General features: G+C 37.9%; 2 protein-coding genes across 4 annotated transcripts; both read left to right on the forward strand.

Annotated features, from left to right (window-relative positions):
- Positions 1-1,916: 1,916 nt before the first annotated feature.
- LOC125190456 (pre-mRNA-splicing factor SLU7-like) lies at positions 1,917-7,649 on the forward strand. Of its 3 annotated transcripts, XM_048087772.2 has the most exons (11): positions 1,917-2,068; positions 2,313-2,476; positions 2,565-2,677; positions 3,289-3,702; positions 3,853-3,988; positions 4,079-4,378; positions 5,232-5,448; positions 5,963-6,289; positions 6,893-6,996; positions 7,119-7,187; positions 7,267-7,649. In XM_048087772.2, exons 1-11 carry the CDS (start codon positions 2,053-2,055, stop codon positions 7,342-7,344), a joined length of 1,938 nt encoding a protein of 645 aa, XP_047943729.1. In that variant the 5' UTR covers positions 1,917-2,052; the 3' UTR covers positions 7,345-7,649. The 3 variants fall into 3 exon arrangements, with proteins under 3 accessions (XP_047943729.1, XP_047943731.1, XP_047943730.1); XM_048087773.2 differs by lacking the exon at positions 5,963-6,289 and having other exon boundaries at positions 1,918-2,068; XM_048087774.2 differs by lacking the exons at positions 6,893-6,996; positions 7,119-7,187; positions 7,267-7,649 and having other exon boundaries at positions 5,953-6,221.
- An 857-nt stretch (positions 7,650-8,506) lies between these two features.
- LOC125187378 (mitochondrial ATP-independent inner membrane protease subunit 2-like) lies at positions 8,507-11,401 on the forward strand. The gene is made up of 5 exons (XM_048083962.2): positions 8,507-8,661; positions 9,845-10,008; positions 10,296-10,479; positions 10,988-11,094; positions 11,179-11,401. The coding sequence occupies exons 1-5, from the start codon at positions 8,590-8,592 to the stop codon at positions 11,258-11,260; spliced, it is 609 nt and encodes a 202-aa protein (XP_047939919.1). The 5' UTR covers positions 8,507-8,589; the 3' UTR covers positions 11,261-11,401.
- The last annotated feature ends 2,594 nt before the right edge of the window (positions 11,402-13,995 follow it).

Raw genomic sequence — 13,995 nt, forward strand, 5'->3', positions numbered from 1 at the left:
CGCCGCCGTCGATTGGGGAAGAAGCACACCACCAACGAACTTCTGCTTCTCCTTCAAGAGCGCCCAGGACTGGTAGTGCTTGAATTCGCCGTACAATGACCTGTACGATTACACCGCTTTGTCGCGCACATCCGACAAGACTCTCGCCCGCTGCCCTGCTCACTCTCGCACTTGTCGTACTCTCCCGTGAACAGATTGACCTGCTGCTTTATTTGATCCCAGTGCTTGCGGAGCGGCTCCCTTTGGCGCTTGTAAGCGGTCGGCGGCTTGGCCACGTTGTATTTTTCGGCAATGCGCTCCCAATACGCAGTAACCTTCTGGTTGTTGGCGAACACCGGATCCTCTAAAACATCAATCCAACATCTCGTCTAGACGATGGATTCTTCCGGGGTGTAGTTCGTCCTTCCCGGGGCGAACTCTTCACACACTGCTGTTTGCGGCAACTTCTGGGCCCGTGCCTTGGTCCGCTTCTTCTTGGTGGTGGAGCCCGACGCGGCGGCGGCGGCGGATCGGCCGCGAGGTGCGGCGGCGGCGGGTGTGCGGTTGGAAAAGGGCTCCATGTCTGACAGTCCGTACGAGTCCGTGCTGAACTAGGGATCGTACTGGGCGTTGGTGTCGAATGGCCGGTATTCATCGGGTTCTGTACCCGGCCATCGTGCACCACCGAACATCGGACTATTTGGACTTGGGTAATCTCCGGGATTCATTTTATTTGAAATGTAGAAAATGTAGTGTGAATTTGAGAGTGAAAGGAGTGAAAAATGAAGTGAGAAGTGAGAGGTATATATAGATTTTGAAAATTGAATAAAATTAAATAATAATTAAAAACACGTCGCCTTGGTCCGTCGCATCGTCCGCGACGCCACAGTGGCGGACGATGCGAAGGAAGATGAGCATCGTCCGCGCTTCGTCTGCGGACGATGGATCGGGCGCGGATGATGGAGGGGCCATCGTCCGCCTCATTGTGGATGCTCTTAGTTAACGTCCCTTAGATATTAAAGTGTCTACAATCCGCGACAGTCTATTGCTGGAAGGGGGTCGCCGCGGCGAGGGGGGTCGGGCCTCGTACGCAGCGTGGACGGCGCGGTGGCGGCAGAGGTGGTGGCGGAGCCGCGGTGCCTATTGCACGCCGAAAGAGAGCCACGGTGGTGTTCGCCGATTCTCTCGCTATTTTTTTCATAAATAACTTAATTTTTCCATATTTTTTGTTGTTTCTCAATGAATTCCTACATGATATAAGTAGATTGTTACCATTAACTAGAAATAGAGGAATATAATAAGTTTTTTTTTTGTGTAGAAATATTGACAAAATTTAATCACGTATGAAGTATCAAAACTTATTAGGATATTATATAAGAAGTTGCTGACAGAAATGTGACATAATTCATATGTCAGCGAATTTAGGGATTGCCAAAAATGCCCCTTCAGGGCATTTGGGCATTTTGGTCTGAAAATGGCTACAAATATACGATATGTGATTATGTTTAAGGTTAGGGTTGTGTGGAGGTATTTTTTTCCCTAGGGATATGCAGTGACACAAACGGAAACGTTAGAGACTTTTTATGTAGTTCACTTTATAAAATATCTATTCCCAATTCATTTTTTCCATTCCATAGTATTTATTTTTGTCCAATTAATTTTGTTCCAGTCCATTTAAAATATAACAACAATTGATAAAATAATGTGATTTGTAGCTATGGCGTGATTGTTATTGGGCTGAACAAGTTTTTGTGGCTGTGATTTGTGAACAAGTTTTTGTGGCCGTGGCATGACTATTTCGGACTATTGCGGACACTCGTAGGAGTACAATCATTATTTAAAAATTAATACACCATAAAGTATTATAGAAAAACATTAATCAAAATAAATCAGGGGGAGAACATTAATTATTTGAAAACTAATACTCATAAAGTATTTTTAGAAAAAAATTAATCAAAATAAATCAGGGGGCTATTTTTCTCCTTCCCTCTAAACACCACAAATTATCGTTCTTCCTCATGCATCTAGGGTTTAACAATTAAATCCAATTCGATCCCGTTTCCTCTGTAAACCATGGCGACTGCTTCAGGTACATCCCACACTCTTAGTTTTAATGCATCATCTCTGTCCATTACATCAATTAAGTGTTTGGTGATTTAACCGGAATTAAATTCTATTAATCCTGTCGAATTTTCCATATGTGACTTGTGATCAAGCTCACACCTTTTATTGTTCTGAGAGCCTGGTCCATCAATTATTGGGGCATCTGGAAGTATTTCAGTTTTTCTTTACTGAATTCACTGTTAATGTTGTCTTGATTATTGGGATCATAGTGGCGTTCAAATCAAGGGAGGATCACAGAAAGCAGCTTGAACTAGAAGAGGCTCGTAAGGCGGGGCTTGCACCGGCCGAATTGGATGAAGATGGAAAGGAAATCAATCCTCACATTCCACAGTATATGTCTTCTGCGCCTTGGTATCTCAATGCGGAGAGACCTGTATGTTCTATGATTATGTGTACTTGTCTGTTTTGTGGTGTCTAGCCTAGAGATAAGGAATGCTCATTGTTTAGCATTTTGTTTCCAGAGTTTGAAGCATCAAAGGAAGTGGAAGTCTGATCCAAATTATACCAAGTCGTGGTATGACAGAGGTGCAAAGACTTTTCAAGCTGAAAAGTTCAGGAAGGGTGCTTGTGAAAAGTAAGTGAAATGCAGTGCCCATTTGTACACTCCGAGATAGAAACTGAATTGATTGTTACAGAAACTTGAATACCCGTGTTGAACCTGCATTCTGTGTATGTTAATGGTTCACGGTAATGGTTTAGCCTTTTTCAAGGATCTAAAAAGTGGAAATACATAAGGCAGGTTCAAACTGGAATGTCCATATACTAGAATCATGAATATTTAAGAAACTGGAATCCCCATGTCGAGAAGTAAAACACGATGTCCATTTCAGTGAATGAATATTCATGGTTCTAGTATATTCCATTTTCTGATGCGGTGCAGCTCTAGTTTGCTCAACGTTGGCGCCGCTTACTTTTGATATCCAATTCTGCCATTTGATACAATAATTTCCACTTTGCATGTTGTGTTAGGTTACTAAGTAAATGTGGTACATTTATGCCCGTTTTGACTTGGGTATTTCCACTTTTTGGTTGTAATATCACAAGGTTAATTTAGACATAGCCACCATAGATAGAAAAAGAAACCTGCTGTTTACAAGTTTGTTTATACTTTATGATTGTGTTTTTAATACAAATTGAATGTTATGGTAGTATGGTACTGGCTCTGAGCTTTCATGCTTGCTGCAGCTGTGGGGCTTTGACACACGACAAGAAGGCTTGCGTGGAAAGACCCCGCAAATTAGGAGCCAAGTGGACAGGCAAGCATATTGCCCCAGATGAGAAGATAGAGACCTTCGAGCTTGATTATGATGGGAAGAGAGATCGATGGAATGGATATGATGCTGCATCTTATAAACATGTCATTCAGAGATATGAAGCCAGGGACGAAGCAAGAGGCAAATTTTTGAAGGACGAACAGCTTAAGAAGTTGGAGGAGAAAAATAATAATCAAAATAAAGAAGATGGTGTTAGCGATGATGAGGATAATGAAGACTCTCTGAAAGTTGATGAGGCCAAAGTTGATGAGAGCAAACAAATGGACTTTGCGAAGGTTGAGAAGCGTGTGCGTACTACCGGTGGTGGTAGCACAGGAACTGTCAGGTATGTATGTGTATTCTTTCTGCACACCACCAGTTTTATGCATTTACTCTACTGAAACATGTTTGCTCTCAAATTATTTGAGCAACTGATTTCAAGCACTTTGAATGTGAAATTTAAAATTATACCTAATTATTATTCTCTTGTTATCAGGAATTTACGTATTAGAGAGGATACTGCAAAATATCTTCTCAATCTTGATGTTAACTCTGCCCACTATGACCCCAAGACCCGTTCTATGCGTGAGGACCCTCTTCCAGACATGGATCCAAATGAGAAGTTCTATGCTGTGAGTGTACTTTCTGTGCTAATTGTCGTGGTTGCTATATATCTCTTGCATGATCTTAGTTATACAATTGGCAACCTGTGAAAATTATAGGGAGACAATCAAAATAGAGTGAGTGGTCAAGCTTTGGAGTTCAAACAGCTGAATGTTCATGCTTGGGAAGCATTTGACAAGGGTCATGACGTTCATATGCAAGCTGCTCCTTCACAAGCTGAGTTGCTTTATAAAAATTTCAAGATCAACAAGGAGAAGCTGAAGTCTCATACTAAAGACAAAATCATGGAGAAGTATGGTAATGCTGCTGCTGATGAAGTAATTCCACGAGAACTCTTACTTGGGCAGAGTGAACGGGAGGTTGAATATGATCGTGCTGGTAGGATCATAAAAGGCCAGGTATGACCAATTCTTCCCTGTCTCCTTGACAAGATTTCGTTTCCATCTTAATTTCTACCTGAGATGCTTATGAGTCATTGCTGTAGTTTTCTCTAACATTCAGAAATTGAAATCTCTCGTTTCATATGTTACTTTAACGTGGAATGCTTTTTTTTACCCAAATGTTGTGTTAGTCTTATGGTGGTGCATAAGTGAAATGCATCTTAAAAAGGCTGCAGTGTCATGATATTCTTGGAATTGTTTGTGCATTCTATTTTTGGAGGAGTGACAATCTAATGTTTATTTTTCCATCATATTTTCTGCATTTTGCCTTCGTACTAGAACTCTTCCAGGTCATCAAGTTATGTTAGCTAAGTTAATATGATGCTTTAATTCGGCATGCTTTTTCCCCCTAAATATCTGTTAGACTAACGGTGGCGCTTGACAGCATAAGTGAAATGCATCTATCCCACCTGACATGCCCAAAATGCTGCAGTTCATGATATTCTTGGAATTGTTTGTGCATTCTAGTTTTGGAGTGGTGACAATCAAATGCGAGTTTTTTTCATCCTATTTTCTGCATTTTCCTTCATACTAGAGCTCTGTCTGGTCATCATGTTATGTTGGACGAGTTCCACTTGGATTTTTGTTTTTTAAGGACTTCCAAATAATTGTGAATGTTTTTTGAGATTTCTAGTAACCACCAAGCAGTTGGTAATGAGGGAGAAGTTCAAAGGGTAAATTGAGAGATAAATGTGAATTGTGTAGTATGAAACTTCTGTGTCCAACCCCTATATGCTCGGTCCTTAGAAAATTTTGTTTGCACTTTGTTTACCTTCATGGAAATGGCCTGGTGATTCAATGATGTATGCAGGAGATGGCTCTTCCTAAGAGCAAGTACGAAGAAGATGTTTACATAAACAACCACACTAGTGTTTGGGGTTCATGGTGGAAAGATCATCAATGGGGTTACAAATGTTGCCACCAGAATGTACGGAACAGCTATTGTACTGGTGCTGCTGGTATTGAGGCTGCTGAAGCTTCAGCAGATCTTATGAAAGCTAATATAGCCCGGAAGGAGGCTACTGAAGGTATTGACTTTGACATCAATTACTGCATAAGGTTATTTGAAACTTGTCATGATCTCGCATGGGGATACATATTTCAAAAGCGAGTAAAGTCTCTTTTTGGTCCTTAACATATGGTGATTTTATGATTTTGGTCCAGAACATTATCTTTTGAATTATTTGGTTCTGAACAAATAAAAATGGTCCGGAAATGGTCCTTTTTTAACGCTGTCGTCACAAAACTAACAGTCAAACACAATTAACTCATTTTTGACCTAATTAGTATAATAATCCCAAATGAATTAGAATTTTCATCATTTCTAAATAATTAACCCAAAAGAACGTGTCTTCTTCCTCGTTACACCAAGAACACTCAACAATCCAAATCTCTCTTTCTTCTTCCTCATTGCACCAAGAACACTTAACAATCCAAATCATTCAACCCAAGAATACTTCACGAACCCTAGTTCTCTCATTTCATTTAATTTCAAATACATGGAGAAGTCTCATTTCCAATTTGGTTTCCAGTTCGAAGCAGGTCAGACAAACATTCACTACGTCGGCGGCTTCCTCTTCACCAGCTATGGTGGCGCAACCCCATTCCCTGCAACTCCCCCTTTCTGTTCCGCCGCACACTCTTCCCTCCCATCCTCCCACCTCTGCGCTATCGCTAACTTCCCCCTCGAAACCATCAAAATCTGGTGCCACAAGTTTCCGGCACCTCCGAATATGCCTACTACAACGGCAGCTTCGTCGCTAAGCTATACCATGACACCCTCTCCTCCCCCCCTCCTTAAATCTCCTCAATTTCACCTTCGGTCGCGCTCATTCCATCCCCCGGGGAAACCCAGTAGAATCGACACAGGCAAACACACATTAATTTTCTATTTTATTTTATTTTATTTATTAATCTATTTTCTAAATTATTTATTTTCTAAATAATTTAAATATTCTAATAAAAAATTGTTAATCCGTCAAAACTCACTTAATTAGTGTTGGCCGTCAAATTTTGACAGTTCCGTCCATAATGGACTAAATCCGGACCTTTTTTATTTGTTCAGGACCAAATAATTCAAAAGATAATGTTCTGGACCAAAATCATAAAATCGCCATATGTTAAGGACCAAAAAAGGACTTAACTCTTCAAAAGCTTGTTTAGAGCAACTCTTGCGCAAAGAATTTGTTGTTTTGTTTTTCCTAAAAAATTAATGTCTGCCTCAGTTTTCGATGTGTTAGCCACTTGAAATTGTGTGAGCAAAATTGTTCAAGTTGACTAGTTGTTATGAAGTGTATGCAACACTATGTAATCTAAATGTTATTTCATATTAAATCCATCTACCGTACTGGAGAAGGTGAGCCCTTTACATTTAACAAAGATCAAAGTTTGCTATTGCATATGCTACTTTGTATATCTAGAATCATGTAAATATGTATACGCAGAGATTTGATAGGTTACTTTTGAAAGCAGAAGCACCTGTAGCAGCTGAAGAGAAAAGAGTTGCTACATGGGGATCGGAAGTACCTGACGATCTGGTTCTGGACCAAAAAAGACTTACCGAAGCACTTCAAAAGGTGAAATTCTTCAATTCAATAATGTATTGTAACCCTTCAGTTCTTGAATCATTTTCTATTATGCTCTCCTCCTGGTAGCTTCTTTCCTTCATCGGTTGTTGAAACTTTTATTCTTATGATAGGAGGACGAACGGAAGAGAGAGGAGAGGGATGAAAGGAAACGGAAGTACAACGTGAAGTGGAACGATGAGGTAGTTTGATACATATGCAAACAACTTGTTTCAACTACAATAATATTTCTTTTGGTTCTGACCATTCTTCGGCTTTCAGGTAACACCTGAAGATATGGAAGCTTTCAGGATGAAGAGGGTCCATCACGATGATCCAATGAAGGATTTTCTGAATTAATTTAAGTTTAAAGAAACACGAATCCAAACTTGGTTGCAAGCTGAAAGAATTGCAGTTTAAGTTTAAGAGGTGCTAAAGGTGTCTTTAGTTCTTCGTTATTGTACGTGATACCTTGAAACCTGATAGGAATCGTGTTTCATGTAAATCAAAATATGTAATGTAGTTCAGTGCTGCCGTTGTCGATCTGAATAACTTGACGTAGTTATGATAAGCGATGACGAACTCCCTGTTGCAACGGTAGCTTCAAAATTGAGAAGAATGTTAGAATTGCTATCTATACATATCTGATATATCCGTTCCTGATCCGCTCCTGCAGAAATACTAGCAAGATTTATTTGCATATTGAAAGGGATGGGCAAGGAAAGTTTGTTGGATGTCTGTTTCTGCTTCTTCTTTACCTTTGATCTGATGAGTTTGAACTTTGAAGGGGCAGATTTTTAGTAAGAACTTCCACAAACCTTTGTGGGGTAGCAGCCTCTTCAAATATAGACACGACATGGAGAAACGAAATTAATAGTGCTAGATCTGAAAACAAGAGAATTGTTTTTAGAAATAATGCATAAGTATTTCCCAGCCCTAATTAATTTGATGCGTGCCGTGATACAACAACACATCTGTGCGAGTTTGGGAGGAGGATAGTAGTAGTAATATTTAGGGTTTAGGAAACTAATATACGGTTGACGATCTTAATCTTAATAAGTTGCAACACATGTCGTTTTGGAGGAGGATAGTAGTAATATTTAGGGTTTAGGAAACTAATATGCAGTTGACAATCCTAATAAGTTGCAACACACTGAGATTTTTTTTTAGATCTGAAAAATACTTATGCATTATTTCTAAATTTTTTACATTACTTTCTTTTCTATTCATTTATCTATTTTATTTGCTTTTGTATTTTTATCTACTAATTATACTCTATCCATTTCTTAAAAATAAAAAATATAGATCCCACAATCTATTAACATTAATTCCACTGCTTCTTATTTCCATATCTTACCTTTATCAATCTTGAATTAAAATTCGTGCTATTTCTAAAAATTTTATTTATTTTAGAAAAAAGTATCAAATACCATTAAAAAAAAATTATACCTTTGATTAATTTGGAAATGAGGAATTGAAGCATCTAAATTCCACGTAAATACAAATAAAACCAGAAATGGCAAAAAATAGAAAAAGTGGAAATTTATTTGGGAGGGTTTAAGGGCTGGAATCTGAGTTCCCTGCAACAACAGAATTGCAATTGCAATGGCGTCCCTCTCGAATTGGTTTCGCTACGCCTCTAGCAAAGTCGGCTACTCTATCTCTCTCTACCAGAAGGTAACACTAACACATTCTCTCTTAGATTGATGTGTTTGCGATCACATCTACGTATATATTGGGAAATTTTCATCTTTTCTGTTTCACATATAACTTATAAACTCACTAAAAGAAACGAACTTTAACACCTAATTTACGGAATCGATCAATTTTCCAGCCGCACTGCCAAAAAAAAAAGAATTCGCTCCCCTCTTTTGTAGGATGTTGTAGTTTTGATTAAAACAAGGACGTAGAAGATAGACAAATACCAGTAAAATGAATTTCATAAATGCTTGAAATAACAGGGAATTCTTGCCCAGATTCGCTACTTATTTTACTCGAATTCTTAGCAAGAGAGAAATCTAGGAACCCTTTCTTGTATTAGGTTTTATGGTCTTCATTTTCAGAGTGCCCCTCATAATATTATTCAAGGTAATATGGGTTTGTTACTTTATGAATTTGGAGTTTGATGAAGAGAATGTTGAATGCTATAAATGTTACTCCTTCCGTCCCATCATCATATGTGACACATTTCAGGTTTGTAGGTAGCGGTGTTTAGTGGTGTTTAGTGGTTAAATAAAGAGAGAATAAAATAGGAGTGAGAAAAAAGTAGAGAGAAAATGTAGGAGATAGGATAAAGTAAGAGAGAGATAGAGTGTTGCTTTTTGCCATAAAAAGGAAATGCCTCACTTATTTTGGGAAGACCCAAAAAGGAATACACCTCACTTACGGTGGGACGGATAAATTTCTTATGTTTATTTTTATGCTTTATGAAGAAAGAGATGTGTATGTTGTATGTATATTACCTCTTTCGGTGGACACTTATTACCGTTGAATAACTCAAAATCTAAACAATCAAGAGGTTCGTGTTATCCACCCATTATAGGTTAAAAATATTGAAGACATTGTTAAATAACTTGTAGTAATCCATCTCTATCCACCGGCGTGAATAAGGCCTTAGTTTTTTTGTGGTCATGTGACTCATGTTTGTTATGTGTATTTTGTTGAATCAGTGAGTTTGTTATTTTGTACTCTCAATTGTTTTATGCGGAGATATTTAACTAAGTTATAGCAAGACTATTCGACTTGTTCAATTTTTGGATGATAATTAAGTTTTAAGCTTATGCTATGATGGTTTTTCTGTTACTTTTATTGTGCGGCTGGAAGGAATTATGCTTCACCTTGGGAATCTTATGCATTGCAGACCCATGGACGCGTGGATGCTAAAAGCTTTGATACCATAATGAAAACTATTCTGGTAGGGAAGCTGACTTTTTTGCATCAGAATAAATCAGAAGATGTGTCTCCAACAATCGGGACTGAAGCTGGAACTTTTCTTGTTCGGAGAATTCCACATGCAGATCCAACGTATGCCTTTTGGTTTCCAATAGTTATTTGGTTGCCTCTATTTCTTTCTATTCCCCTAACTGGGTTTTTGGGTACATCTTTGTTCATCTCTTTCAAGTAGTTCACACATAGTGGTATTTACTAAGTTTAGCTCTCTGTTGATTACTTCTTTATTAACCCCTTCTTGGTAGGCTAGTAGGAAATTTCTGCCATTTAATGAAGGGTGCTAACTATTGAATATGCTTAATATCTGTTGTATATCATATCTCTGTATATTTGAGGAGAAATGTTTGTATCTTTTGTGGTAGAAATGTTTTTGTTGGAGACTTGGTAGTGTTGAAGGACCCCATGAACTCAGACAAGTATCTGGTTCGAAGGTTAGCTGCCGTTGAGGGACACGAAATGGCTTCAACTGATGAAAAAGATGAACCTTTCATTCTTGAGGATAACGAGTGCTGGGTTCTAGCTGACAATGAAGACCTAAAACCCAAGGTATATGCTGCATATGCTTGAACATTTATCTTCATTCTAAAAATTTAATACTTCCGGATGAGATACCACCCCTTCCAATTGCAACTTTGAAGTCCATGTTCCATTCCTCTGTTGCGATATGGGTGTACATGAAGTCTTCTGATGAATGAAAGTTCACCTGCTTTTGTTTCCTTAGTAGTCGTTATGCTGGTGGGGTGTAAAGCCAAAATAATTTTGATTTTGAACTACTCTGAATAATGACTGTTTTTGCCTTCATGAGTCAATTAAACATGGTATAATTGCTGCATCCTTCAAAATGGATTGAACTTCATTGTTGATTCACTTTATTACTTTATTCATCTTTATACTTTAATACTCACATCTTTTGATCAGTCAAGTTTCTCACGATTTCTTAAATTGTTTTGGGTTAATATGTGAATGTTTGGAGGACCAATTGATTCTAGAGATGTATACTAATAGGCAGAGATTGATGCTTACCTTCACTTCTTTCAATTTGTGTGTGTGGCAGGACTCCTATGATAGTCGATCATTTGGTCCGGTTACTCTGAGTGACATTATTGGTAGAGCTATATATTGCCTAAAGAACGATGTAGATCACGGGCCTGTGAATAATAGGTTAGCTTTTTTTTTAATTTAACAACTTCTAGCTACAGTCATGTCTGGTTAGAAATTGTGGTTAATGGTAATGCTTCTTTTCAGTGATCTCAGTGCAAATGAGGATTCTCCTGTACTGGCGGTGGAACTTGACGTTGACGAGCTGAAGAAGAATAACAGACGGTAAATTTGCAGAAGTATCATCCACGAAGTTTTCTCAAATTTCCGGCTTGAAATAAATGTGATAAATTAACTGAAACATTAATCTTTATGGATGGTAATCCACCGAGGTCTTCCCTGGGAAAGATATCTTCGCTTCGTCTTGAAATTGCTTCGCTTCGTCTTGAAATTGCAACGAGCATAATATTCACATTGAGTTCACATGCGTTGGTGGGTTAATATATACTCCCTTCATCCCAATAAATATGATACATTTGATTTTCGGCACAAGGTTTTATTTAGTGTTTTTTGTGAGTTAATAAAGAGAATGTAAAGTAAGAATGTTGAATAAGTAGAAATGGCGATGTTTTCATTATAGAAAACGTTTTATTTTTAGTGGGATCATCTAAAATGGAAAATGTTTTATTTTTAATGGGACGTGAGTAGTACGAAGCATTATCAAATAAAACGGTTCTATTTGCCAATTTGGTGAATAACTATAATTTTTTCATTCCTATTTTTTGCATTTTTTTGTAGCAACCCATATCTATCAAAAGTTATATTCATAACCGATTTCTTATGATTTAACTAGTCTCTTATCAGTCGCCCCCCTAAAGCTAAATGTTAGTACATGAATTTTAGGGGTTTGGTTGGTACAATATACAATATTGAAATTGCCAAGCTGTAGAATGTCATGGCATACCAAATTTTGGTATGATATGCCGCAATACTTAGCCTGCGTCTCGGATTTTCTCTCTGTTTCGCCTCCTTAAGTCTCGTTTAATCCCATTCTGACTCTTTTTAACTCCAAAACTTCAACATACTCGTTAAATCACCTAAATAGTGCGTAAGTGGATGGAAATCTGAACATTAAGCCACAACTTAATTAATAATCCATGTTAAATACCAAATAAAACATCCTAAACCATGAGTTTATCTTCCTCACTTTTTTTTCCTTTTCCTACATCGGTTTCTACTCTACCGCAGCAAGAGGCAGAGCGTCACTCTTCTCTTGGACAAAGTCGGAAGCAATGATGCACTATTTTTTAGCACTACTACTACCAAGTATAACAAGGTAGGAATAGTAAAGCTAAGGGTAAGCACATGGTTGTTGAACATAGGGAATGCTATCACGATTGGCTATCTAATACGAGCCTTCTATCACTCTTTGGAAACACGGTGGTTGAGTTGATCAAACAATAAATTAAAGCAAATAAACAATCGCAGTATTTGAGAAAAACTGATGGAGACAAGAGAATTGCAAGGATGTGCTTTCACAGTTATGATTTATACAAAATAAAATTATGATATCCTAGCAGTTCATGCTTAACTAGAACGAGTCATATAAGAATTGCCCATGCGGCACAAAGTTGATTAAACACTAAGGTTGTCAGGCAGAGATTATTAAACCCTCAAAAACCCTTTTCAGGGAGAATTAATTGTAGTGTTAACTAAGTCCGTCTAACATGCGAAATCTCTCTAGATTACTTTACATGCCAAGAATTCATCATAGAATGTGTCACTCAAACATGAAGCATTATCGAACAACTTAGAATAAAACAAACATCAGTAAACGAATATCATAAATAGGAATTGTATAAACCAAGATCGTTACTAACACATTCCTACAATTCTACTGATTTTACTACTCATAGACAAATATACTAAACCCATAGTTTGTAGGAAAACATAGAAAACATAAAAACAACTAAGATAAAACCCAAGGAAATAATATTGTACTATATCTTAATCTTTTCTTGAAACCAAACTTCAAACTTCAAATATGGTTGAAAGATGTTGAGCAATGGAACAACCGAACAAGTACTCTCAAATTATTTCTCAAATATAGAATGCAGAAAAAAATTTCATTAGATGAAGCTTTAGGGGTATTTATAGCCTTCAACTCATGCTTCTCAATATGGTATATCTTCTATCCTAACAAGGTAAGTCTTGGAGATAAAATAGATTCATTCATGCGCCTCCCAATTCCAGCGGGTCACTGGCTATGATACATCGTACCGTCGCTAGGTCTTTGATCTCTCGGGACAACTTTCAGCGGGATGCTGGTCGTGTTCTTCTTCCAGTCATGAATTCCGAGGCAAACCGCTTTTCTTTCAATTCCGACTAATTTCTACTCCCTCCGTCCCACAATAATTGTCACTCTTTTCCATTTCGGTCCGTCCCACAATAATTCTCACAGTTCATTTTTACTATAAATGATAAGTAGGTCCCACATTACTCTTAATCACTTCACTCACATTTTATTATAAAACCAATATAATAAAAGTGGATCCCACATTCCACTAACATTTTGAAGCTACTGGGTTTAGACTGTGTGCACAGTAAGGAATATCAAGCTTCCTAGGTCCAGTGAATCCACTGGATCACATGGTCCAGGAACTCATGGATCGTCGAAAGATCTCGGTCGTCAGACACACAGAATACCTCTTCAAAAACCCTCAACCACGTATACTAAAATTAGCACAGGGAAGTAGGGATCGATCCCACAGAGATGAATGCGCAATAAACAGGTTCAAAGACTCGGGAACTATTTTTGGGTTGGCTGCTGCCACGCATTTTTTTGGTCGAAGAAATTAAACTAGACTTGGTAATTGAAGTATGTTATTCTAACAACTAGATCTAGGCAGAAACAAAAATCATGCATATAACTGGAAAAAAACGAGGCAATTACTAGACCTAAGAAAACTATTCCCTAAATTACCCAGACCTAAGAAAACAACTGATGGTGGGGACCATTTTCTG

The sequence above is a fragment of the Salvia hispanica genome, chromosome 5 (assembly GCF_029641045.1).
Source record: "Salvia hispanica isolate PSC_SH4W2 chromosome 5, Shi_PSC_v1, whole genome shotgun sequence".
Classification (NCBI taxonomy): domain Eukaryota; kingdom Viridiplantae; phylum Streptophyta; class Magnoliopsida; order Lamiales; family Lamiaceae; genus Salvia; species Salvia hispanica.